We start from the raw sequence: 26,672 nt of genomic DNA, 5'->3' as shown, positions 1-26,672 counted from the left end.
AATTCGGAAGCACCCAAACACATAAAACAATTAATCACAAACAGAAACAATCTTATTGATAAGAATGTGCTAATTGCAGGGGATTTTAATACTCCATGCACAACAATAGACAGATCAACTAGACAGAAAATCCCTAAAGAAACAATGGACCTGAACGACAGGTTGAAACAGATGGATTTCACGGATATATTTAGAACTCTGCGTCCTGAAGCTAAGGAATTCACTTTCTTCTCGAGTCCACATGGTACATTCTCCAAGATGGATCACATACTAGATCACGAAGCATCCCTCAATAAGTATAAAAGAATTAAAATCATACCATGCACACTTTCAGATCACAGTGCTATGAAATTTGAAATCAACTGCAGGAAAATGTCTGGAAAACCTCTAAAAACATGGAGGTTAAAGACCACCCACCTGAAGATCGATTGGGCCAATCAGGCAATTAGAGAAGAAAGTAAAAAATATATGGAAACAAATGAAAATAAAAATACAACAATCCAACTCTGGGATGCAGCAAAGGCAGTCCTAACAAGAAAGTATATTGCAATCCAGGCCTATTTCAAAAAACTAGAAAATCTAACAGAGCACCTAAAGGAACTAGAAGGGGAGCAGCAAGAGCACTCCAAACCCAGAAAATGAGAAATAGTAAAGATCAGGGCAGAAATAAACACTATAGAATCCAAAAAAAACAGTTGAACAGATCAATGAAACCAAGAGTTGTTTTTTTGAAAAAATAAACAAAATCGATACATCTCTAGCCAGGCTCCTCAGAAAGAAAAGTGAGAACACCCAAACAGACAAAATCATAAATGAAAATGGATCTATTACAACCAATCCCTCAGAAATACCAGCAATCAGGGGCTCCTGGGTGGCTTAGTTGGTTAAGCATCTGGCTTCGGCTCAGGTCATGACTTACGGTTCATGGGTTCGAGCCCCACGTCGAGCTCTGTGCTGACAGCTAGCTCAGAGCCTGGAGCGTGCTTCGAATTCTGTATCTCCCTCTCTCTCTGACCCTCCCCTGCTCGCTCTGCCTCTGTCTCTCAAAAATAAATAAAAAAAAACATTTTTAAAGTTTTTAAAAATTAAAAAACTAAAAAAACAAATACAAGCAATCATGAGGGAATACTATGAAAAATTATATATCAACAAACTGGACAACCCAGAAGAAATGGACAAATTCCTAAACATACATGCACTACCAAACTTCAAACAGGAAGAGAGGAAATCTGAACAGACCCATTAACCTGTGAAGAAATCGAATCAGTTATCAAAAATCTCCTAACGAATAAGAGCGCAGGGCCAGAAGGCTTCCCAAGGGAATTCTACCAGACATTTAAAGCAGAGTTAATTCCCATTTTTCTCAAGCTATTCCAAAAATTGAAATAGAAAAAAAAACTTCCAGACTCATTCTATGAAGCCAGCATCACTTTGATTCCCAAACCAGAGACCCAAAAAAAAAGAGAACTGCAGGCCAATATCCTTAAAGAATACAGATGCAAAAATACTCAACAAGATACTAGCAAATGCACTTCAATAGTATATAAAAAGAATTATCCACCATGATCAAGTGTGATTCATTCCCAGGTTGCAGGGCTGGTTCAATATTCACAAATCCATCAATGTGATACATCATGTTAACAAAAGAAAAGATAACCATATGATCCTGTCGATAGATGCAGAAAAAACATTTGACAAAATACAGCATGTTTTCTTAATAAAAACCCTAGAAAAAGCCCAGATAGAAGGAACTTACTTAAACATCATAAAAGCCATTAAGGAAAAGCCCACAGCTAATATCATCCTCATTGGGGAAAAAATTGAGAGCTTTCCCCCTGAGATCAGGAACATGAGAGGGGTGTCCGCTCTCACCACTGTTGTTTAACATAGTGCTGGAAGTCCTAGCATCAGCAATCAGACAACAAAAGGAAACAAAAGGCATCAGAATTGGCAAAGATAAAGTCAAACTTTCACTTTTCACAGACAATATAATACTCTACATGGAAAACCCGACAAACTCCACCAGAAGCCTACTAGAACTGATCCATAAATTCAGCAAAATTGCTGGGTACAAAATCAACGTACAGAAATCGGTTGCATTTTTATACACCAATGATGAAGCAACAGAGAAATCAAGAAACTGATCCCATTCACAATTGCATGAAAAACTATAAAAGACCTCGGATAAACCTAACCAAAGAAGTAAAAGATCTGTACAATGAAAACTATAGAACACTATGAAAGAAATTGAAGAAGACACAAAGAAATAAAAAAAACAATGCATGCTCATGCATCAGAAGAATAAACACTGTTACGATGTCATTATTACCCAAAGCAATTTACACATTCAATGCAATCCCAATCAAAATGGCACCAGCATTCTTCTCAAAGCTGAACAAACTATCCTAAAATTCATATGGAACCACAAAAGACCCCAAATAGCCAAGGTAATGTTGAAGAAGAAAACCAAAACGGGAGGCATAACAATCCCAGAGTTAGCTTCTACTACAAAGCTGTCATCATCAAGACAGTATAGTATTGACACAAAAACAGACACATAGACCAATGGAATAGAATAGAGAACCCAGAATTAGATCCACAAATGTATGGCCAATTAATCTTTGACAAAGCAGGAAAGAGTATCCAATGGAAAAAAGACAGCCTCTTTAGCAGGTGCTGGGAGAACTGGACAGCAACATGCAGAAGAATGAAACTAGACCCTTTCCTACATCATACACAAAAATAAACTCAAAATGGATGAAGGACCTGAATGTGAGACAGGAAACCATCAAGACCCTAGAGGAGAAAGCAGGAAACAGCCTCCTTGACCTCAATCACAGCAATTTCCTGCTCGACACATCCCCAAAGGCAAAGGAATCCAGAACAAAAATGAACTACTGGGACCTCATCAAGATAAAAAAACTTCTGCACTGCAAAGGAAACAATCAAAAAAACTAATAGGCAATTAACATTATGGGAAAGATAGCTGCAAATGACACAATGGTTAAAGGGCTAGCATCCAAAATCTACAAGGAACTCACCAAACTCCACACCAGAAAAACAGATAATACAGTGAAGAAATGGGCAGAAGATATGAATAGACAGTTCTCCAAAGAGGACATCAAGACAGCCAACAGACACATGAAACGATGCTCAGCGTCACTCATCGTCAGGGAAATACAAATCAAAACTACAGTGAGATACTGCCTCATGCTGGTCAGAGTGGCTAAAATGAACAAATCAGGAGACTACAGATACTGGCAAGGATGTGGAGAAACGGGCACCCTCCTACACTGTTGGTGGGAATGTAAACTGGTACACCTGCTATGGAAAAGTGTGGAGGTTCCTCAAAAAATTAACAATAGAGCTCCCTTATGACCTAGCAATAGCACTGCTAGGGATTTACCCAAGGGATACAGAGGTGCTGATGCACAGTGGCACATGTACCCCAATGTTCATAGTAGCACTTTGAACAACAGCCAAATCATGGAAAGACCCTAGATGTCCACCAACTGATGAATGGATCAAGAAGATGTGGTTTATATATTACAATGGAATACTACATGGCAATGAGGAAGAATGAAATCTGGCCACGTTGTAGCAACGTGGATGGAACTCGAGGGTGTCATGCTAAGTGAAATAAGTCAGGCAGAGAAGTACAGATACCATATGATTTCACTCATAAGTGGACAGGAGAAACTTAACAGAGGACCATGTGGAGGGGAAGGGGGGAAAAAAAGGGAGATGGAGTGAGGCAAATCATGAGAGACTTTTTTATTTTAAGTAGTTTATTATCAAATTAGTTTCCATATAACACCCAGTGCTCTTCCCCACAAGTGCCCTCCTCCACTACCACCACCTCTTTTCCCCCCTCCCCCTTCAACCCTCAGTTCGTTTTCAGTATTCAATAGTCTCTCAAGTTTTGCGTCCCTCTCTCTTCCCAACTCTCTTTCCCTCTTCCCCTCCCCCTGGTCCTCCATTAGGTTTCTCCTGTTCTCCTACGCATCAGCACTTCTGTATCCTTTGGGTAAATCCTTAGCAGCGCTATTGCTGGTCATAAGGGAGTTCTATGGATAGTTTTTTGAGGAACCTCCACACTGTTCTCCAGAGCGGCTGTACCACTTTACATTCCCACCAACAGTGTAGAGGGTGCCTGTCTCTCCACACCCTCGCCAGCATCTATAGTCTCCTGATTTGTTCATTTTAGCCACTCTGACTGGTATGAGGTGGTATCTCAGTGTTTGATTTGAAACTGAGGGCAGAAGGGGGAGGGGGAAAGGGGAAAGGAGGTGATGGATATGGAAGAGGGCACTTGTGGGGAAGAGCACTGGGTGTTATATGGAAACCAACTTAATAATAAACTATAAAAAAAAAAAAAAGAAAATTCTTAACACAAATGGGTAGATATGAGAAAAATCATGAATATATTACCAAAATGATCTGAGTTTTAGGGCCACTATATGAGATGATATTTAAGTTTTCTTTCAGGTCTAAAGATTTTAAGTACCACAAGGTCACTGGGGCTCTTGTTACCCTCCAGATCAATAGTATACATTCCCAAATGGGTACATATAAAAACTGTAAAGAACTTGACCTGAAGCCAGAAGACTTGAATCCTGGTTATTATCAGCTCGAGAAGCTATTTATTGTAGGCTTGGCCAGGAAACTCCTAGGCTTTAAGTCCTCAACGTTTAAATGAGATAAAACTATGATCTGTACTGATTCATTTAGCTTCCTTTTTACATTTCACACTGGATTACAACCACACTAGTCAGAGTTCATTAGCTGCAGGGCACTTAGGAACTCAAATCACAAAATTCAATATATTCTTTTCAAATCTTAGCATATTAGACTTCTCATACCCTCTACCTTCTCAGCGTCCTCATGCTGTTGATGGTTCCTTCAGTTCCCAAAGAAAACCTTCAACTTTCATTGATCACACATCCTCCTAGAAAAGCTCTTCTCCCTTAGATTTCCTGATAATACATAGTCTCTCTTGGTTTTATGTATCATACATACATTCTTTCACTCATTCAACAAGTACTTACTGAGTATCCCCTAAATGCCAGACACAGAGCTAAATATGAAGGACTGAATGGCAAACAAACTCAGCATATCAAATAAATATTAACAATTGTGGTCAAGTTTCTCAGAGAAATACAGAGGCTATAAGAGTATTAAATGAGGCAGCTAATCACATGGGGTCGGGAGGGTGGGAGGGGGAGGCGTGAGAGACAAGAGAAGGCTGCTCCATTAGAATTTCACTAAGGCCTAAAGGACGTAGTCAGCCAGGCCATGAGGTATGGGCAAAGATGAACAGCATGTGCAAATCTCTGTAGCAAAGAGGAGAGGGGAAATGAATCAGCAGAAGCAATAAGGAGTATTAAAGAATAAGGAAGAAAAAACAGACCAGGGTATTGTTGAAGTTAAGGGCTCATACTGGCCAAAACTGAGATAATTTGACCAAAAAGAATAATGAATGCAACCAACTCAAGCACACTCAATTTATGAAAACTCATGCATTCAAAATTAAACATTTTAAAAGTAAAGATCAAAAATTTAAAACTCAATTGCTTGGACACCACTGGAAATAATCAGACCACTAATAACTTCTTAAAAAACTCTCAACTAAAAAGAATTTTTAGGGGCGCCTGGGTGGCTCAGTCATTTGGACAGTTGACTCTTGATTTCGGCGCAGGCCATGGGATAGAGCCTGCATTGGACTCTGAGTTGAGGGTGTAGCCTGTTTGATTCTCCCCCCAGCCCTGCCACCACTCTCTCTAAAATAAATAAATAAATAAATAAATTTTTTGCCTACCCTTACTATACAAATTCTATTTCAAGATGACCAAGCAGTCTTGGGGGAAGAAGAAAAATTTCATTTCACAGAAGAACTTTAGTGTGGAAGGTAGAACAGAAATAGAAAATCACCATTTTCCAACTCCTAATAAAATAATTGGGGCAATGATCATCAATGAATGAAACCATTAGGCTAAAGACTGATGAGGAACTTTACAAGAAAGATCGGCTGTCACCACCTGAATGCAATGCAATCTTAGCATCACCAAAAGAGGGGAGAAACTTTCAATGTGATATAGCATGAAGCACACAGCACAACTATGCATGCCAAAAAGTCAAACTTGAATATAAAGTACCTAAAGCTAACTTCATTTACCAGAAAAATGGAGGATAAAGTTAAATGATACTACAAGGAAACAAATAAAGAAAGGGAGACATTTCACAGGACAAGTTGCCAGTTTCTCCAACAATTCATAAGGGGGAGGGAGGAGCAGGGGAATATTCTATACTAAAAACAAACTTGAGACACAACAAGAAAATAACTGTAGGGATCTTGTTTGGATCATGATTTGATTAAACCAGCTGAAGAAAACTTTAATGAAACATACCGGGAAATTTGATTAGACACCAAGGAATTATTAATGGTGAGGTGGAGCAATGTCTTTGAAAGAGAGAAGCAGAGTAAAGTAACACTGAAGGAGGTATTGGGATTAGCTTTAAAATACTTCAGCAATCTGGGTGGCTCAGTTGGGTAATGTCGGACTCTGGATTTCGGCTCAGGTTATGATCTCACACTTCGTCAGATGAGCTCTACACTGGGCTCTGTGCTGTCACTGCAGAGTCTGCTTGGGATTCTCTCTCTTAGCCCTCCCCCCCGCTTGCCTGTGTGCTCTCTCTGGCTCCCTCTCTCTCTCTCAAAATAAATAAACAAACAAAAAAAAAAATAGAAACTTCACAGAAATACCAGGCAATGTTGAGGCCCCAACTTCAGTCAGTGATTAAGAATTTAGAGGTACTGGGATGCCTGGGTGGCTCAGTCAGTTAAGGGTCCAACTTTAGCCCAGGTCATAATCTCAGAGCTCATGAGTTCAAGCCCCGTGTCAGGCTCTGTGCTGACAGCTTAGAGCCTGGAGCCTACTTCTGATTCTGTGTTTCCCTCTCTCTCTGCCCCTCCCCTGCTTACACACTCTCTCTCAAAAATAAACATTTTTTAAAAATTAAAAAAAAAAGAATGTAGAGGTATTATTCAGTCTTTTGTGTTGTGTGATTTTCTCAAGCAGTATTTAGACAGACATTTGGGCTTACACCAGTTTGGATTTTCTTCCCCCTTGGGCGTATAATAATACAAAGACAAGGAAGTTGAACATACTGACAACCAATGACTGAAATGGAAGGCCATGGAATCAAAGCTAATTAGAGAGTATAGACAAGAAGCTGATGGCAGAACAGAAAATGGCCTAACAAAATGTCACTGGTCTAAAATACAGGTCCTAATGAGGTCTAGGAACAGCTACATGGGAAGTTATTAAAAAGGCAGGCTAAAAGAACGGGTTGTGGGATGTTCATATTAGTGATTTTGAACATTTTCAGATGTTGCCAAGGTCCAGGGTAAAAACTGTTGTTTAAGTGAAATGGAAGACGTCTTTGGAATAAAAGGTAGATAGCATGGCTAGCCCGGTACATAGCCACGTGATGTTTAAATAACCCAAGTAGAAGTTGAAAAGCAAAGCAAAACAGAGCCAGCTGCCAAAGTTTTCACTGAACAAGAGGTGCTGGCCAGGAAGTCAGCAGATAACTGAGATTAAAACAGCTGGACAGCAAGCACCTCACACAAGCAGGGGTTTGAAAAGTAAGGCCACCGCTCCATATCTTCACAGATTAAACTCAAACTCCTTTAGCAGCGGGTCCCAAATTCATTATGCTCTGCCATCCACTGATGCTTCTGTCAGTTACCCCCTACATGGAACACCCTTTCCTGACTTTATCCTACCAGTTCTTACAAGATTCAGCTCTTCCTCTATATTCCATAGTACCCTGTCTGGGTCCGTTTTAGTGCTTTCAAATATATATGTATTTTTTATAACTGGGTGTTTATTATTCTAATTAAGTATTTGTTATTCTATCTCCGTGTAGACTATAAGCAGGACTATGGCTTTCAACCTTATATACTGAATGCCTGACATAAATACATACGTCAATAAGCGGCTGCTACATAACTGAATAAGCCCCTTTCATTATGCAAATGAATAGCACCAAATTCAACTTCCCAATTTTCCTATTGAAAGCAAGTTAACTACAAGTAGTAGTTGGAGAGACTTTATTTCAAGAGAAAAACCTTCCCTTTCCCTTCCTTCTCCTAAAGTATCTGGATTTCCAATAAACTTTGCATTTTTGCAGGAAGACAATAGAAAAGAGGAATGATTAGAATACTAGAAAGAATTCTGAGACTATTACTATCTTCATCCTATTGGCTAGACAATTCTTGAAATTTATGTTAAATAAACTACTAATCTTGAGTCACTATAGGATAAGTTAGGATGAATTTTAGCCACTCAATAAAGTTACCTAAGAAAAATGAAGCAGAAGTGATTTTGAGGCAGAAGACTGGAAAAGTGAAAAGAGCATCACGTAGGAAGTCAAAGACCTCGAATTCGTGTTTCTATTCTACTTCTTGGGAGGCATATGGAAAAGTCACAATCTCTCTTCACCTATAAATGGAGATAACAGGCGTACTATTTCATAGGATTCTCCTGAGAATTAAATAAATTAACCCATACAACACAACCCTGGAACACACTGCCATACCAGATAGTAAGGAAGCTACCAAAGACTAATTCTAGGGACACCTGGGTGGCTTAGCTAGTTAAGGGTCTGACTTCATTTTGGTTCAGGTCACGATCTCATAGTTTGTGAGTTCAATGGCTGACAATGCAGAGCCTGCCTGGGATTCTCGCTCTCTCTGCCCCACCCCACCTCTCTCTCTCTCTCTCTCAAAATAAATAAATGGGGAGGGGGGGGAAGGGAGGTGGTGGTGATGGAGGAGGGCACTTGTGGGGAAGAGCACTGGGTGTTGTATGGAAACCAATTTGACAATACACTATTTAAAATAAATAAATAAATAAATAAACTTTAAAAACTTAAAAAAAAAACCTAATTCTCATTGTGTCAAAAGACTCAGGAGCCAGCCTGAAGAGGCTTGCATCTTTAGCCAAAGATGCAAGATTTAAGCATCAATAAGGATAATAACTGCAACAGACTAAAAAATGCCAAATAGTCGAAACATTTAAGTTCCTAACATTATAAAAAAAATTGGTATCTTAGAGAATGATTGGGAACCAACTCTTTATTTTGAAAACTAATAATAAATATGGTAAAGAATGAACCAAATAATAGATGAAGTTTCTCTTTATTAAAGTTTTCCAACAAATACATGGAAAAGGAATCACAGGGTTGGAATAAATACCATTTTGCAACCCCTAATGAATTAATAGATCTAAGTAACGATCACCAATGGCTGCTGCTTATACAATGAGAAAGAGACAACTGACATGATATACCCCTTGATAAAGAACACAACACTATCGGAGCACCTCGGTGGCTCAGTGGGTTAAGAATTCGACTGTTGGTTTTGGCTCAGATCAAGATCTCACGGTTGTGGGACTGAGCCCCACATCAGGCTCTGCGCTATCTTTAAAGTAGTATCTTCTTCTCTATCTCTCTGGCCATCCTCCTCCCCTCACTCTCTCTCTCTCAAAACAAACAAACATGAAAAAATGGAATACAACACTATCTGTAGTCTTAAAACCAAACAAAAAACAGAACTATCAACATAAATAAGTGCCTAGATACAACCCACTTTACAAGAAACACAGAAAACAACAAAATATGTTAAACTATACCACAGGAATGCAATCCAGTAGAGTCCTGACTTGAAAAACTCTACAAGAAAAACGGTCTTATTTAACAAATTGGAAAAAGAAAGAAAAAGAGGGCTAACAAGAGAACTCACAAAGGTTTAAGACAAAACTAAACACTACTGTTTATACATTTACTTGACAATACTATAAATGAAGAAGAGTATGGGACAGTTCACCATGAAAGACAGGACTATTGTTCCTCTGACTGGGAAGGGACTGGGGGTGGGGGGCGGGGCAACGTACAGGGCTTCTCAAGAGCTTGCCCAGGGACCACATCCTGCCGCAGGTACTGTTTACAAGGGTGTTCACCTTATAGATAATTCATTAAGCTTTACTTTTATGCAGTTTTCTTTTTGTGTCACTTTTAGCAACAGCAACAGAAATTTAAATGGGATGTTTCTAAACACAGAAGCTTTATAATCCTCATCCTGCCAGTGAGTCTTCTCCCCAGTTGCTATTATCATATATTAACATGAGAAGTAGCTTTTGGAATCTTGTGGAACATACTGATAAATCTTAAAAAAAAAAAAAAAGATATCATTAAAGTGTTCTGAACAGTGCACTCAATGTCAGCTATATCATACAGTTTTAAATGTGGAGATAAAGGCCCTTATACTTACTAGTTTGCTGTTGCTGCTGTTGTGTGTTAAATCCTCCAAATCCCAGTCCAGTTCCCAAACCAGTACCTAAACCAGTACTACTTCCAGTTGTTGTGCCAAAACCAGTACCAAATCCAAACCCTTTGTTCTGAGTACCACCGAAGAGTCCTTTGAAGGAAAAATGGAAATTGCAGAAGTTAACCAAAACAACCGACCCTTAGCTCATTCATTTCTACAAATGGGTAAGATGTCCTCTCTCTTACCGGTAGCGCCCGTGTTAGCTGGAGCCGAAAAGCTGAATGCGGAACCAGCTGTTGTAGATGTTGTCCCAAATCCTCCAAACCCAACTGATTCAAAAAGGATAAATAAAACAGAAAGAATCTTTTATATACATAAATCTTTTTTTCAAAGTATTTTGTCACTCCCACATATAGAGACAAAATATATTGATCTAATTTTTCCTTTTTCTCCTTTCAACTTCAATTTTTTAAAAAACTATACTCCTAATCAACAAGTCAAATGTTGCAAGAAGTGACTAAGTACTTAAAACAGAAATAGCATAATGAATGCATACCCTTAAGTCATAGCTGAGAAATCTTATTAAGCTATTAGCAAACTCTAAAATGACCATGTATATACTTTTAGAGCTGGAGTTGCAAATTCAAATGTCTTAAAAACTCAGGCTGAAAACATTAAGTGAAACAGAGTGGGTGTTTACCAACTGGCAGAACTGTTCAATGTGAGCAGTTTTCAAAGCGGAACCAGCTTCTAAATTTGAGCAGATTACTGCTAAAGGAGAATGGTAGGAATGTTTATTCCCATTTTTCCCAAAAGAAACAGAAGATGTACGTTTTTCTCTGTGAAATTTACAGAATTTTAGAACCTTATTTATTGAACTAATTCAAATATCTTTAAAGGAGTGTGCTAAACAGATCGTATTGGCAGACTGTGGCGCCCGTTTGAAACTTTGGCTTTGGTGAATTAACTTAGGTTCTATTTTAGCTTGTATTCCTACTTAAGTCTTCGTGAAAATTTAGCAACTTTTCAAAGGAGACATACTGACCTCCCTATAACAAGAATGCGTCTCTTGAAGGAAGAGCTGAGGGGGAAAAACACAAGCACAAGGCAGAGGCTCCGAGGGAGAGCAGGGCTAGCACAGCTCCCTGGACCGGCTTGACAACTGACCGTCATTTTTAGATTTTAGGGATGAAATTAATCCTAACCGTATGTAACCTGACATATTGATGGAATGGAAAACAGACAAGCTGAAACTGTTTTATGGTTTCTTTCCTTATTATCAGTCTTTTCCTGAGTACCAAGGTGGTCCCAAAGACATTTAAGGAAAATGTTTTAACCATTAGTGATCTTGGAACCTACTGCCACAGGTTTTATGGAATTCTAATTTTTAATCTCATATATTTCTAGTATAAGAGACACACACTCATGTTATATAAAAGATATAAGGAAAAAACTTAGCCCTTGATATTCCTCGTGTAATTTTGATTTGGAAAATTACTCACAAATAGGCTGCAGGTTCTACTGCAGTAGTGCAAACACTTTGATAAAAATCACTTCAAGTATAGAACACTGTTCTCAATCTCTTTTTTTTCCTCAATCTTTTTCATTATTCTTCACTTCCACAGAAAAACTATGATATATTCTGGACTGGCTACATAACGAAAATATTAGTATCTTACCATGTTTTAGAATACCAAAAATGTTTACGAGTAATAGTGGATCCGCAAAGATACAAAATAGAGTTTCTATCCCTTCTCTGAAGATTCATAATATGAATCTTAATTAACATATATAGAGTAGTTAAAATACAGTTATATTATCACAACTCAACACTTAACAGTGGTAACTCCAAAGGAACATGAAATCAAGCAAATACCAACAAATTTATTTACTGTTGTTGAATTACAAGCTGGGTGGCTTTGTTCAGAAACACAGATTTCAAAATAATATTGCTGTTTTACCCAGTGCCAATTTTAAGCACACAGGGAAAAGTATATACCAAATAGCAGTGATACATGATCGTTTAATAATGGGTTATTTTATCTTTGGAATTCAAGTTTTCAAGTGTTCTTCAAAACGTTTCAAATCAGATGCCAAGGCAGTATTTGCACTGTACTAACAAGTACTGTACAGACACCACACTTCCCAAGTAAATTTTAGGGAAATAAGTAATAATAATGTTTACTAAATGCATAGAATTGGCATGGGATTAAGTGGCATAATGTAAGAGAATATGGACAAGAAATTCATATACGAGCAGCAGAGGAACAAGACTTTTCTAAAGTACACATAAACCTATTTTAAATTTACATACACATACACACATTATAGTTTGTGTTTTGCAAATTTCCAATGAGCTTCAATCCACATAGACTCTAAAATTTTCATAATTATCTTTTTGAATGCAAAGATGTCTAGCCTACCTACTGGAACTCAATGCTATTTGACAATAAATTGCTCTGATCATTTCTCAAAAAAAAAAAAAACAGTAAAAAGTTGGGGGGCTCTTTCCATAATTACAAATCTTATAGAAATGTATCCTAACCTGCTGAGTTGACCAAAGAAATACAGTATTGTTACACACCATAAAAAAACAAGACAAGTTACTGCTGTTCGTATAAGACTTGTTTCTCTTGGGAAACACGACGACAATCAAATGAAATTCCAATGAAAGATGCAGGAAAAAATGGCGGGGGGGGGGGGGGGATGACTGCAGGAGTCCAAGAATCCCAAAGAAAGGGGCCTGGCTGCTGAGTTTATATTTTGGAAGAGATATGTAATGATTTGGGAAAAATAATCTACTCAAAATAATAATCCATTCCAAATTCTCACCACTTGGAAGGTATATTCTGTTCAATTAAATGCAAGCTTAAAAAAGGGAACATTATTACTTGCAAGACTTCCTAAAACCAAATCTTTTAAGACGGTCAAAACTAGATACAAATGTTTTTGATTCGACACTAGAAAGTGAATTTCCGTTCATGAGACAAGTCGCTGTTCTTTCCCCAAACTAGATACGACAAAACATTCTTGGACTCCAGCTCCCAACATTCGATACACATACGACCCGCAGTATCTACCTGCACTCGCCAGACTGTTACCAAAATTGAACGGAGTCGCCGAGGTAGTAGAAACACCGAAATTCCCAATATTAAAGTTCACTGCAGGATTAGCAGTTAATCCGAAACCCCCAAAATTAAACCCACTGGCGGTAGAGTTGGCAGTCTCAAGCCCACCAAATCCTGATAGGCGTGTAGGCAAAAAACAAAAATTTTAAATGGGGGAGGGGAGAGAAGAAAAAGAAAAGAAAGCAAGAGAAGGATTAGAAGAGTTAGCAGGTTTCACAGACGTGAACAAAGACAAACCTTGACTTAGCTCCAAGCAAGTTAAGAAATCGGAGGAGGTGGGGACAGGAGGAAGGAGCAGGAGCGTGAAGTCCCGCAGCAAGTACCAAAAGGGCCAGGACCGGGGGAGCTGCAGGGCAGCGGCCCGGGCTCCCTAGCCCTAACCTCACCAAGCCCAGCAGCGGGAGCCAAGCAAGGGTTCTGGCGGGTCCCGGGGAGGGCAGGGCGGGTCTCCCGTAAATGGAAAGAGGTGCCGCCCTTCAGCCTCTCCAAGTCCGACTCGCCGGCGGCTGGAAGCGAACCCTAGGAGGACAAGGCACTGCAGGGATCCACGTATAGCGTGGGAGCCACAGTTCCGGAACTGGAACTGGGCCTCAAGTTCCGTAGCGGCCTCCTCAGAAGCCACCTCTGCCGCCTCCCGCCCTTTTCCGGGACACCTAAAGTCTCCAAGTGGCCGGGAGCCCCCAGGATGGCCGAACTGGAGTCTCGGATCGAGGGGGCGGACGAGAGGCCTCCCTTCCTTCCCCGGAGAAGGTCCGGAAGGATCACTTACCTGCGGGGGCCGCGGTGGCTGCAGCGGTGCCAGAGGTGCCCGAGGGAGCCCCAAAGTTGAAGGCCATGTCGCGGGAACAGGGGACCAAGGCGCTGCTCCCGCGGCACTAGATGCACTCGGCTTTTCAGTCCGGCGGGAAACTGCTCTCGGACAACGGAGTTCCGCCTCTTTTCTGGCCTAGCCTAAGAAGCCGGAGAACAGGAAAGGCGCGGCGGGGGAACAAGAGGGGTGGGGATTGGGGGGGAACGCCCCCCGGCCCGCCAGCTTCCGGGTGCTTAGTGGCCTCACGTGGCGTGGGGCGTCATAAGCCAGAGGAAATGCTGGTAAATTAGCGGCTGCTTGGCTCCTGAAAGCCCTTAAAGACTGCGGGAGGGAGTCCCCTTGGAAAAGGTGTGCATTAACGTGCGTTTGAGTTCTTGAGTTCGGGCTCCGCGTTGGGCTCTCCGCTATCTTCGCAGGGACCGCTTCGGGGCCTCTACTCCACTCTTTGCCGGTCCCCTGCTCGCAGGCGCGCCGGGCACTGTCTCTCAAAAAATAAAATAATAATAATAATTAAAAAAAGGTGTGCGTGAGGATGAATGCGACTGTATAATGAGTACTAAATAGGTAGGCCAAATCCTCATGAAATGAATGAATGCTAAAATGAATAATGAATAATGCTAAAACTCATGAAAATTCACGAAGCAGCTTGTTAACCTAGTCATGGGGGTAAATTAAAAACAAGCAAAACCTAACAGAGGTGCCTTTGAAAGTGATGTCTTTTTAGGGTTTGTTTGTTTTTTTAAATAACAAACCTTATGGAATTATTTGATTTGAAATTCATATGCTTGTATAACAAAAAGAAAATAATAAGTCGTGTCTATCAAAATTACAAATCCTTGGACGTAGCAATGCTACTTCTAAGAATTTTATCTTCTAAATGATTTGGCAAAGTTATGGAATACAAGGTTGTTGGTTACAGAATTGTGCATAATAACAAGTGATTGGAAACTACCAGGTTTGCTTAAATAGTTGCGTTTATATAAAGGAATGCTATTCAGACATGAAATGGGAACAGAAAAGTTCTTTTATGTACTGAAAAGAAAGATCTGAAAGATACATTACATGAAAAACAATTCGAACACTGTCAATGCTATGCTACAATTTAGGTGACAAAAAGGGTCAGAATATATAAATACACGTTTTTGTATAAAATATTCCTGAAAAGACATATATATACATATATACGTATATATATAAAAGTGAGTAACATTAGTTGACTCTGGGAAGATGAACTGAGTGTCTAAGGCATGGGTGGAAGGAGACTTTTCACCATAAATCTTTTTGCTTTTGAAAATGTAAATGTGTTACCTATTAAAAAAAATTAAATCTTGCTAAAAGCTGTAACTGCATGTGTCCCTGTGAGAGTACTGATACAGCAGGAAGGGAGACAGGAGCAGACTTGACCACTGATGGGATGTGGAGGGAAGGGACAGGAGGAGTCTAGCAAGAGTCCCTCGTTTCTGGCTTGTACAACTGGGTAGATTGTGATGGGGATTTGGAACAAAGACAAGAAAAATGCATTCCTTTTAACTCTGGATTTGAGGACAGCCTGGCCAAGGACATCCAGCAGGTGTTTGTGTGTGCGGCTGAGGTTGAACAGAGACTTGTGTTTAGGTTGTGACTGAAGTCGGGGAGTTGCTGGAATTGTCAGGAAGAGTGTCAAGTGAGAAAAGATTGCAGCTGAGCACAGTATCAAGACTCAAGCAGGGATGCCTGGGTGACTCAGTCGGGTCAACGTCTGACTCTTGATTGCGGCCCAGGTCATGATCTCACGGTTGTGAGATCTAGCCCCACATCTGGCTCTGTGATGACAGCACAGAGCTTGCTTGGGATTCTTTCTCTCCCTCTCTCTGTGTCCCTCACCTGCTTGTGCAATCTCTCTTTCAAAATAAATAAATAAACATGAAAAAGAAAAGAAAAGAAGAGAGCAAACAGTGCTCAAAGGAGCCTGAGAGAGCGTGGCCAGAGAGCTAGGAGAACCAGCAGAGTGAAATCACAGAAATAATGGATAGAAGGGGAGAAGAATCCGGGATGAAAAACAATGGATGAATATTTCTTCAATGAGAAGCCTTCCCTGACCATCCTTTCTAAAATAGCACATTCGGGGCGCCTGGGTGGCTCAGTTGGTTAAGCAGCTGACTTCGGCTCAGGTCATGATCTCATGGTTCATGGGTTCGAGCCCCACATCAGGCTCTGTGCTGACGGCTCAGAGCCTGGAACCTGTTTCAGATTTTGTGTCTCCCTCTCTCTCTGACCCTCCCCCACTCATGCTCTGTTTCTCTCTCAATAGTAAATAAAAAAATAAAAAGTTAAAATAAAAGAGCACATTCAACTCCTGTACTATGGCTACTTAAATATTCTTAGTAATTACTGCCACCTATCTATTGCTTCCCCTATTTAATATAAGCTAAATGAACTGCTAGGGATTTACCCAAGGGATACAGAAGTGCTGATACATAGGGGCACATGTACCCCAATGTTCATAGCAGCACTTTCAACAATAGCCAAATCATGGAAAGAGCCTAAATTTCCATCAGCTGATGAATGGATCAAGAAGATGTGGTTTATATACAATGGAGTATTACATGGCAATGAGAGAGAATGAAGTCTGGCCATTTGTAGCAACGTGGATGGGACTCAAAGGTGTCATGCTAAGCGAAATAAGTCAGGCAGAGAAGGACAGATACCATGTTTTCACTCATAAGTGTAACAGGAGAAACTTAACAGAGGGACATGGTGGGGGGTAAAAATAGTTGGGGAAAGGAAGGGAGGCAAACCATGAGAGACTCTAATACTGAGAACTTACTGAGGGCTGATGGAGGAGGGCACTTGTGGGGATGAGCACTGGATGTTATATGGAAACCAACTTGATAATAAACTATAAAAGAAAAAGAAAAACCAACAGAAATAAAAGCTAACAGAAATGCTGAGCCATAGAAACAAGCCCACACAAGTTCCAGATATTGAAGATATCACTCACAGATTCTCAACTGGCTGTTTACTACTTTCACAGAGATAAAACAACACGATTAAGAATTTTGGTGAATTTGGGAGCACCTGGCTTACTCAATCGGAAGAGCATGCAACTCTTGATTTCAGAGTCCTGAGTTCGAGCTCCACTTTGGATGTAGTGATAACTTAAATAAATAAAACTTCAAAAAATTAAAAAATATATATATGTACAACCCTCCCGAAAATAATATAAGTTAAATGAGGGCAGGGAGTTTTTTGGGGTTTTTTTTGTTTTATTTATTTGTTTGTTTTTTACTGGTTGTATCCCTACTGCTAGCAGAATGTTTTCCCTCATCCCCACAGAACTTATTTAATACTATAGAATGGATGAGTAAGTTCCTTGACATGTCCCTGTTCCTTGCCTTTCCCATATTCTCCAAGTCCTACATGTTTTATTTTTAAATGTTTCTAAAATACCTTGTCTTGGGGCGCCTGGGTGGCTCAGTCAGTTGAGCGTCCGGCTTTGGCTCAGGTCATGATCTCACAGTTTGTGGGTTCCAGCCCTGCATCGGGATCTGTGCTGACAGCTAGCTCAGAGCCTGGAGCCTGCTTCAGATTCTGTATCTCCCTCTCTCTCTGACCCTCCCCTGCTCACGCTGTCTCTCTCTGTCTCTCAAAAATAAATAAAAAACATTAAAAAAATACGTTGTCTCCACTGCCATCCCCCGATTCAAATTATCATAATGAAAAGATTTGCCAGCCCCAACCTAGACACTGCAGCAGCCCCTGCAGTGCGGTGAGCAGGGCCGTTAGGCTATGACCTGGGTTGCATGGAGAACAGGTTGGCTGTGGCGAGGACTTCCCCCTTTCTCCTGGGGAAACGGGCTGCACCCAAACTCGGTCCCAGGGAACCAGTGTCTTCTTTCCCTAGCAGTGGAAATGGTAACATTCCATGGGCAGCTGGCATTCCTAGACAATTTCTATGAAGCATTCACCCCAAATCCAAGCTGCCTGTTGCTCAGTGGCTTGGATTTGGGGTATATCTCCCCATTGCCAAGACTGCTTCCTCACACTTGTCCCTTAAAAAGAGGGACTAGCAGGCAGATAGGAGCTCCTTACTGAGAACAAACCGTCCTCTGGCCCTCAGCTTTCCTCTCCATGGGATGACGGGAGGATGGAGGGTCTTTGCCTTTTTCCTTGCTGTCCTGACCCTATATGTTTTTATTTCCCCCAAGAAAGCCCATTACTTAACCCCTGTTATGCAGATTTGTGGAATTCACCATGGAGGCTGGTGCACAACATCCAGTCAACATCCATCTTGCATGCCAATGGAGACCCCAGAGGGACACACCTCAGTCTCATGAACCATGAGATTATGGCCTGAGCTGAAATCAAGAGTCGGACATTTAACTGACTGAGCCACCCAGGCACCTCACTTTTACTTCTATGAAATGCCCAGAAAAGCAGATCTATAGGGACAGAATGTAGGTTAGTGGTGGGAACGGAGATTAACTGTAAACCTGCATGAGGGGTTTTAGTGAGGTAATCGTGTTCTAAAACTGCATGACTCAATTTACTAAAAGTCATTGTGTTGTACATTTAAAATTTTATGGCATGAAAATTATACCTCAATAAAGGTTAAAAAATTAAATATGTTAGTTGAATAAATGAAAGACTATAGTTGTTGGAAGCAGGGCCATCATCTTATAATAAATATGTATCCATGTTTCTTGTGTGGTCTACCATTCACCTGTACCACACATTATTAATATACCTGGTAGCACATGTCACCCCTTATTAGTACTCTTTTAAATACTTTTTCAGGATCTCTCTTACTCCTTGATTTGAAATAATTAGGCCTGGTAGGTTACAGAGTTCCAGATGTCTCTATATACCTTTGAGCAAGCAGAAATAGATACACGGAGCTCCCCTTATGACAGAAGCCAGCTAAGATCAGATTTGCAATTCCTTTTTTTAAACATTTAAATTCAAGTTAGTTAACATGTAATGTAATAATGTTTTCAGGAATAAAATTTAGTGATTCATCACTGACATAAAATACCCAGTGCTCATCCGAACAAGTGCCCTCCTTAATGCCCATCGCCCATTTAGCCCATCCCCCCACCCCCTCTCCAGCAACCCTGTTTATTCTCTGTATTTAAGAGTCTCTTATGGTTTGTCTCCCTCTCTGTTTTTATCTTATTTTTGCTTCCCTTTCCTTATGTTCATAGTTTCTTAAATTCCACATCTGAGTGAAATCATAGGATAGTTGTCTTTCTCTGATTTCACTTAGCATAGTACACTCTAGTTCCATCCACGTTGTTGCAAATGGCAAGATTTCATTCTTTTTGATTGCTCAGTAATACTCCTTGGTGTGTGTGTGTATATATCTTTATCCATTCATCCACTGATGGACATCTGGGCTCTTTCCACACCTTGGCTATCGTCGATAGTGCTGCTGTAAACATTGGGGTGCATGTGCCCTTTCAAATCAGCACTCCTGTGTACTTTGGGTGCAACTGCTGGGTGGTAGGGTAGTCCTGTTTTAAATTTTTTGAGAAATCTCCATACTGTTTTAGATTTGGGATTCCTTGAAAGCACATATGCTAGGGATCAAGTGTCCTCAATACATAATGACATTTGTTAACACTGAGCTAGATATGTGATGGCTGATCTGGATTTGCTCTGATTTCAAAAATAAATTACTGGGATGGGAAAGGTTTTAAAGGTAGTCTAAATTTGGGGGCTAATCATTTTAGGACAAATGTCTATAGAAACAGAAGTCCAAGATCCCTCCCATAGGTCTCTGGCCCTGCTGGGCCCTTCTGGCTAGACTTGTGTGCATTTAGTGTGCGTTTACCTGAGAGCAGGCCTGAGTAAGAATGTTAGCACAGGTGGGTTATTTGAGCAGGAGGCGGCAGTTAAGGGGGTGGCGAAGTGACACAGGAAGGAAGAAATGACGGCGGGAAGGAATTCTGACTGTGGGCAATCCTAGCTGAGGAAGCACCTAGAATGAGCCTGAGGACGGGAGCATGGATCAGCTGACTCCTAATCCCTTTAGTTGAGGGTCAATACCTGGGCCTATAACCACCCCCCCCTGCCCCCGCCTCGTGCTCCTGGAGGGCTTCCTGGGCTCTGGAGAAAGCCCTGGGACCAGAGGAGCGCAGTGGGGGACTCCCTTCAAGTGCAACTTGTCCGGCTGCCTAGAACTGTCCACCACAGCTGAACAGAAATCACAAGTGGCCCAAAAGGTGAGACCTAGGCCTGCATTTGTCAAGAAGGCAAAGAGCATCTTTCAAATGAAACTCCAGGGGCACGTGAGTGGCTCTGTCAACTGAGCATCTGACTCTGGATTCCCACTCAGGTCATGATCCTACGGTCATGGGATTGAGCCCTGTGTCAGGCTCCGCACTAAGAGTGGAGCCTGCTCGGGAGTCTCTCTCTCCTTCCGACCCTCTTCCCTGCTCTCTCTCTCTAAAATTAACAACAACAACAACAACAAAAGGAAACTCCAGGGACAACTGGTCATCTGATGACATAACAATTTCCAGTGCAATTTCATATAAACAGTTTTATTAGTGAAATACTTCATTGCATTAAGGGTAAAAATAAACATGTCAAGAATCACATGAAATGAATCAACTATTGAAGCTACATGAAGAGTGTCCTGGTCAGTATTCTGTTTAATAGCCACAAGCAATTAATTCTAGTAATAATGCCCAGAGGGCCAAGTGTGAAGGTCACCTTTTGTGGAACTCATATCTCAAGCAATTTAAATTAAAAAAAAAAAAAAACTAGCCTCCCTTAAGTAAGAACCCCAATAGGGGTTAGTCATATAGTACTTGCTCCACTTGGCCATTAGTGATTTTTTTAGAACATGATGAAATAAAGTCAAGTAGGAAAAGCCTTGAGCTAAAAGTGGCAAAGCCCATTCTGTCCTGTGTTCAATTCCCAGTTTTCCCTAAAAGAAATGAGGTAACCTCTCTGGTTTCTCCCTAGTGAGTGTCATAGTACAGCACACACACATTTGGATTATGATGATCACGAAGACTTTGGGGGCCTTTCCAGGATAATGGCTCCAAATATAGATTATTAATCTATAATCTTGGCTGCAGTTTATAGGTTTGCCACAGATTTTTCAGAAAGATAATATCAAATGTGATTTTAAGCCAAGGAACTATTAAGAATCGTACGGAAGTTAATATGCATTTGGTCTTCCCACCTGCGTGGGATTCAGGCTAAAGTGTACATCAACTGCTACCATTCCTAGTATTTAAAAATTTCCTCCTCACAAGTGACTATGTCCTGATAATAGGATGAACCAATGAATACGCACTGGCTTCTATGTGGGTAAGTGGGTGCCTAAAAGAATAAGGTGTGCCAATTACATGGTGAAATGTTGATACATTTTAAAAAATCTCGATATTTGGTATTATTGACAAAATATTTTCAATTTAGTTTTTTACATTTTGGTGATTTGGGATATTTACAGATTCTGTCCTAATTTACAGAGAGGTCGAATGTTTAATGAATTGCCCCTTCAAGAGGGAAAATGTCACATGGTGCTTTAGTGTAATGGAATTTATCACCTCCATCCAGGGATCAGAAGCTGTATCTGTGAAACTCATGGCTTTTTTCTTCATTTGCTGACACTGAAATCCAGTTTTATACAGAAAATCCTGTAAGATGATCCAATTGTTAAGAAATTCTATGTGCTTTTTGCTGGGTAACTATGTAGGTTCTTGACCAAAAAATGAATAGTGAACTTCACTATTCAAAGAAAATGCTCTTAAACAGGCTTGGATTTTGTGACATATGATGGTTCTTATCCTCTGACCAACTTAGGTTTCATTTAAAGTCAAGAGGTCTTCTGAGGAGAAGACTCTGCTTCTGGAGCCCAAGGGACCTTTCTTTAACGCATTTTCTGTACAATATTTTAAAACACCGTCATTCATTCTGTCAGCAAGATGATTGTCACAGTAAGTGTAGGGCACATTTCTCTCTCTTCAGTGAGTGACAGTGACCCACAGAACACTGGAAGGGACCAAATGTGAGGAAAGAAAAACAACTTACAAAAAGTTCCTTGATGATACCTCCCAGAAGCATCTTTCCATATCAAGATCATTCTGACTAAAAAAACAACACACTACCCACAAATTTCATTAACTAGCATTTACTTGTCCATATGAAACATCTGTACTAGTCCTCACCAACATAGTTTGTGCGTTCTCTCGATTCACAAAAGTACGAGTAAAAATCCTCAGCTGCTTATCACTATCAATCAACTTGAGGGTTATCGCCCCCCTGCATTCGTTACCCCCCACCCCTACCCTGCTTGGTTCCCAGACAGTTTGAAAGTAGTCAAAAACCTGAATTACTTTCCTGGAGGAATTATGAACTGAAGGCTAGCATATGAAATATGATTATGTAACTTTTTAAAAAGAGGAAATTAGATGCATTCTAGTGATGTATTGAATGAGGCTACTATTTTACCCTGGGTTCCGAACTCTTATTTGCCTCTGTTTGGGGGTGAAATGAATGGAGGAACACCATGTAAAATATTCATATATTTTGAGCACAAAGTCTGGTAAATGACGCATACTGAATAAGGTTAGACCAAGGGACGTTAACAAGTGATGCAGACACGTTTCAACCACAACAGTGGTCACAAAATTCTGGAGCTACCAGCACCCAACAACAACAAAAATTACTATACAAGAGTTTATTAAATACTCGCTAGACACATGAAAAACAAAACAATTTTATGAAGCCTAGTGGCCAGCCATGTCAGTCAGTTCTTTAACCTCCTGCCAGAATGTTCTCATCACGTGCCAGCATGGGGTCTCCTCCCTCCTGTCTGCAGCAGGCACCACGGATGGTTTCCGCACGTTGTGGTCCAGGTGAGGACAGCTCACACGGTTCCTTCCCCAAGCTCGGGCCGCAGTTAGGTCCGTATGAGGGGTGCTCTTTCGTCCGCAGTTCCCTGAGACTCAGAAAAGAGGGGAGAGCAAAGTCAGGTATTCACGTCAGAAACTTCTCCCAGGATGTGAAAAGTTGGGGGACAGGGTGGCAGAGGAAGATGGACAGAGGAGAGCCCGACAGGAGGGCGGCTGTCACACTCAGCTCCCTTCTCTCTCAGTCTGTCTCTTCTTTCCCATCCAGTCCTGACCTTGAAGAAGCCTGCTCTGACCACCCGCACCCGGATCCAGAGCAGTACCCTTCCCTGTGTTGACCTGGGCTAGAACTCTCATCACACTCCGCTGAATTTGCTCCTTCTTGGTTTGAAACCTACCAAAGAACAATGTCTCAGCAGTGGGCGCTCGGTCATTGCCAGCTTGCTGGATCCATGAAAATGGTTCATCGTCGGAGCAGTAATAACACTTATATGGGCTTTCACCTGTGCTTATGAAAATCTCAGTGACTGTATAAACTCAGATCGGAAGTAAGATCCAAAGCTAGAAATGGCAAAATAATTGCCTCACACCTAATTCCCGCCAACTTGATGGGCATAGGTTAAGAGAAATAGTGGAAGAATGTATAACCCAGGGAAATCTGAAGTAATATTACTCAGATGGTTTCAACCTATTTCATTTCCTACTTCACATTTGCTTCAGACACGTAGTTGAAGCAGCTGGGGTGTGGAGGGGGGGAACCCTTTGTTGCAAAAAGGGAAGCTGCTGAGAATTTAAGAAAGGCTCTCACAGGGGTGCCTGGGTGGCTCAGCTGGTTGAGCATCCATCTTGCGGTTTGTGGGTTTGAGCCCCGCATCATGCTCTGTGCTGACAGCTAGCTCAGAGCCTGGAGCCTGCTTCAGATTCTGTGTCTCCCTCTCTCTTTGACCCTCCCTTGCTCATGCTGTCTCTCTCTCCCTCAAAAATAAATAAAACATTTAAAAAATTTAAAAAAGAAAGGCTCTCACAGAAAAGACTCATTGAAGGTTGAGCTGGGTTGGCCTGCTGGTCACTTAAGGAGGCCAGCCTAACTCTGTTTATCCCAACCATTTGGTGATGTTCCCTTCTCTGAGGAAAGTTACTGCTCCGCTGGGCCAATTGTTTCTTATGCAGCGATGACTCAGTCATAGGTATCTCCTGATATATTATGGATTCTTTCCCGGCAGATCTCTGGTTGCCTTGCTCTATAATCTTGGAATTGTAGCATCACATAATAAACGTTTATTGAGTGCTTACTGTAAATGCTAACACTGGGCCAAGTGCTTTCTGTTTACTGTATCATTTAATCCTCAACAAAAAACTACTAAGGAAAGGGGTGTGCCTGAGTGGCTCACTTGGTTGAGCATCCAGCTTTGGTTCAGGTCATGATCCCGCGGTTTGTGGGTTTGAGCCCCACATCAGGCTCTGTGCTGACAGCTAGCTCAGAGCCTGGAGCCTGCTTCGGATTCTGTGTCTCCCTCTCTGACCCTCCCCTGTTGTGCTATCTCTCTCTCTCTCTCAAAAAATAAATAAAACATTAGAAAAAAAAACTATTAAGGGAAGCTCTCTTAGTATCCCACTTTACAGATGAAGAACTGAGGCACAGTTTCTAGGGTCACACAGCCACTAAGTGGCAGAACTGGGATCTGAACATAGGCAGTCTGAGACACCAAAGCCCAGAAATACTACTTCTCTCCTTCCAGGTTTTTTTCAGAAACATTAAGCTTACTCACAGGGATGTCATGTCCGCCAAGAGAGCCCCAAATACTGGACAGTACCGTTCCACTACTCCTTCTTCTCCGACACACTGCCCTTGCATCTCGTAGTAATACAACCAGGAAATCACTGTGCCCAGCATAAAGCCTCAGAATCCACCCTGGTGAGCCAGCCCGTTGACAACCCTTGAGCGAAATGCAGTTGGCTTCGTCAGGTAAGGTCACCCCTGCTCACCTCATCCATGGGTCCCTGTCCTCTGCACGCAAGCCAGGTGAAGATCAACCCAAACAACACACCCAGTGCCATGATAATGTAGGGTATGTTGGTGATGATCAAAGTAGTGTTTATCACAGACTTCAGGCGACTCGCAGTCTCTTTATCAATGAGAACACTCTGGAAGGCAAGAAAGTAGTATTCCCCGATTACTAAATATCCAGGGTGTAAAGCTTTTGCTGTATCTTTCTTCTAAATCATTAAACACAACTTGGGTAAGTTTTCCTGTTAGCTAACCAGAGATACTGAAAACCCCATTTATAAATTAGATAACCAGCGGGGGCATTTATTCATTCACATCTTCCTTTTATTTTTCCCCTGAAGACATATCTTACTTTCAAAATAGGCTGGAAATAGTAGGGAAAAAAGTATTCAAAAATAATGAAATAATACCATCTTTTGTATCAGACAACTCCAACTCATCCTTTAAAAGTCCAATGCAGCGTCACTTCCATCCAGAAGCTTCCTCTGGCTACCTCAGGCCAGGTTAAAGGTCCCTTTACTGTGCCTCCATATCACTCCCTAAAATCCCCCATCACTGCACAGTCTACGTTATAACTGTCTGTCTGGTGTCCTTGTGACTATGAGGTTCCCGAGGGCAAGACTTAGATCTCCGTCACCTCAACATTAGGATACACTCTGCACGCAGTGGGTGCTGAATTAATGTCAGTTGACTGAATGAATGAAACATCCCAACAATGGTATGTGGAAATTACTGTCTTGATTAAATCTCTAGTAATCAAGACCAGAGGTCTCAATAGAAAGTGTTCAGGGACGTCTTGAGGCTCACCAGAGTTCCAGAGGGTGTTGATAACCAAAGAAATATTCTAGAATCCCACTTTCTGGATGCAGGACAAAGATTATCTCCTTAAACTGTCATGAGTGGGGTGTCTGAAGAGGTTAATTTCATAAAAATTATGAACAACAAATGGGACTCTGGGCTTAATTTAGGCTGAAACCACACTGGACTGAGGCAGAGGACAGGTTTCTGGAGCTGGTACTTCCAGTAATTGGCCAAGACCCGGCAGAGTCAGTCTCCTTCTCTGGAAAAAGAGGGTGGGAGAGTAGTCTCCAAGGTCACTTCAGGGTATAATGTTTTCTTTTCCTAGAATAAGTTATTTTTAGGAGGCACCAAAAGTACAAGGTTTTGCTCCATAATTCCCTGGACTCAGTAAGGTCTTTAACAAGAGAGCTAAACAAGCAAAGGTTGAGTTGGAAGGGAGTTCAAATAGGCCACAACTATGAACAAAGCTGGCAGTACAGGGTCCTTCCTCACTGGAGGAAGCCCACTGGAAAGCCTGGGTGGCTCAGTGGGTTAAGTGTCCGACTTCAGCTCGGGTCATGATCTCACAGTTTGTGGGTTCGAGCCCCACGTTGGGCTCTGTGCTGACAGCTCAGAGCCTGGAGCTGCTTCAGATTCTGTCTGCCTCTCTCTTTGCCCCTCCCCTGCTCATGCTCTGTCTCTCTCAAAAATAAATAATAAAATATTTTTAAAAATTAAATACAAAAAGCATCCATAATCATGATAT

The 26,672-nt window shown here is 41.2% G+C and overlaps 2 protein-coding genes across 4 annotated transcripts in view; both read right to left on the bottom strand.

Annotated features, from left to right (window-relative positions):
- The window catches only part of NUP54 (nucleoporin 54), a 36,948-nt gene extending 22,561 nt beyond the window's left edge, over positions 1-14,387 (bottom strand). Inside the window, exons 1-4 of one of the 2 annotated variants that reach the window (XM_029944676.1) lie at positions 14,231-14,387; positions 13,414-13,575; positions 10,579-10,662; positions 10,337-10,483 (exon numbers count right to left, since the gene is read on the bottom strand). In XM_029944676.1, the coding sequence (XP_029800536.1) occupies positions 10,337-10,483; positions 10,579-10,662; positions 13,414-13,575; positions 14,231-14,297 (460 nt within the window). In that variant the 5' untranslated portion in view covers positions 14,298-14,387. The remainder of the gene's footprint in view (positions 1-10,336; positions 10,484-10,578; positions 10,663-13,413; positions 13,576-14,230) is intronic. The other variant, XM_029944668.1, reaches the window with a different exon arrangement.
- Positions 14,388-20,780: 6,393 nt separating this feature from the next.
- Positions 20,781-26,672, bottom strand: part of SCARB2 (scavenger receptor class B member 2) — a 73,018-nt gene continuing 67,126 nt past the window's right edge. The window contains exons 11-12 of one of the 2 annotated variants that reach the window (XM_029944686.1): positions 25,105-25,263; positions 20,781-23,213 (exon numbers count right to left, since the gene is read on the bottom strand). In XM_029944686.1, coding sequence (XP_029800546.1) covers positions 23,169-23,213; positions 25,105-25,263 — 204 coding nt within the window. In that variant the 3' untranslated portion in view covers positions 20,781-23,168. The remainder of the gene's footprint in view (positions 23,214-25,104; positions 25,264-26,672) is intronic. The other variant, XM_029944689.1, reaches the window with a different exon arrangement.

This window comes from Suricata suricatta, chromosome 1, assembly GCF_006229205.1.
Source record: "Suricata suricatta isolate VVHF042 chromosome 1, meerkat_22Aug2017_6uvM2_HiC, whole genome shotgun sequence".
Lineage (NCBI taxonomy): Eukaryota > Metazoa > Chordata > Mammalia > Carnivora > Herpestidae > Suricata > Suricata suricatta.
The sequence above is the reverse complement of the archived record's forward strand: the minus strand, read 5'-3'. Positions and strand labels throughout refer to the sequence as shown.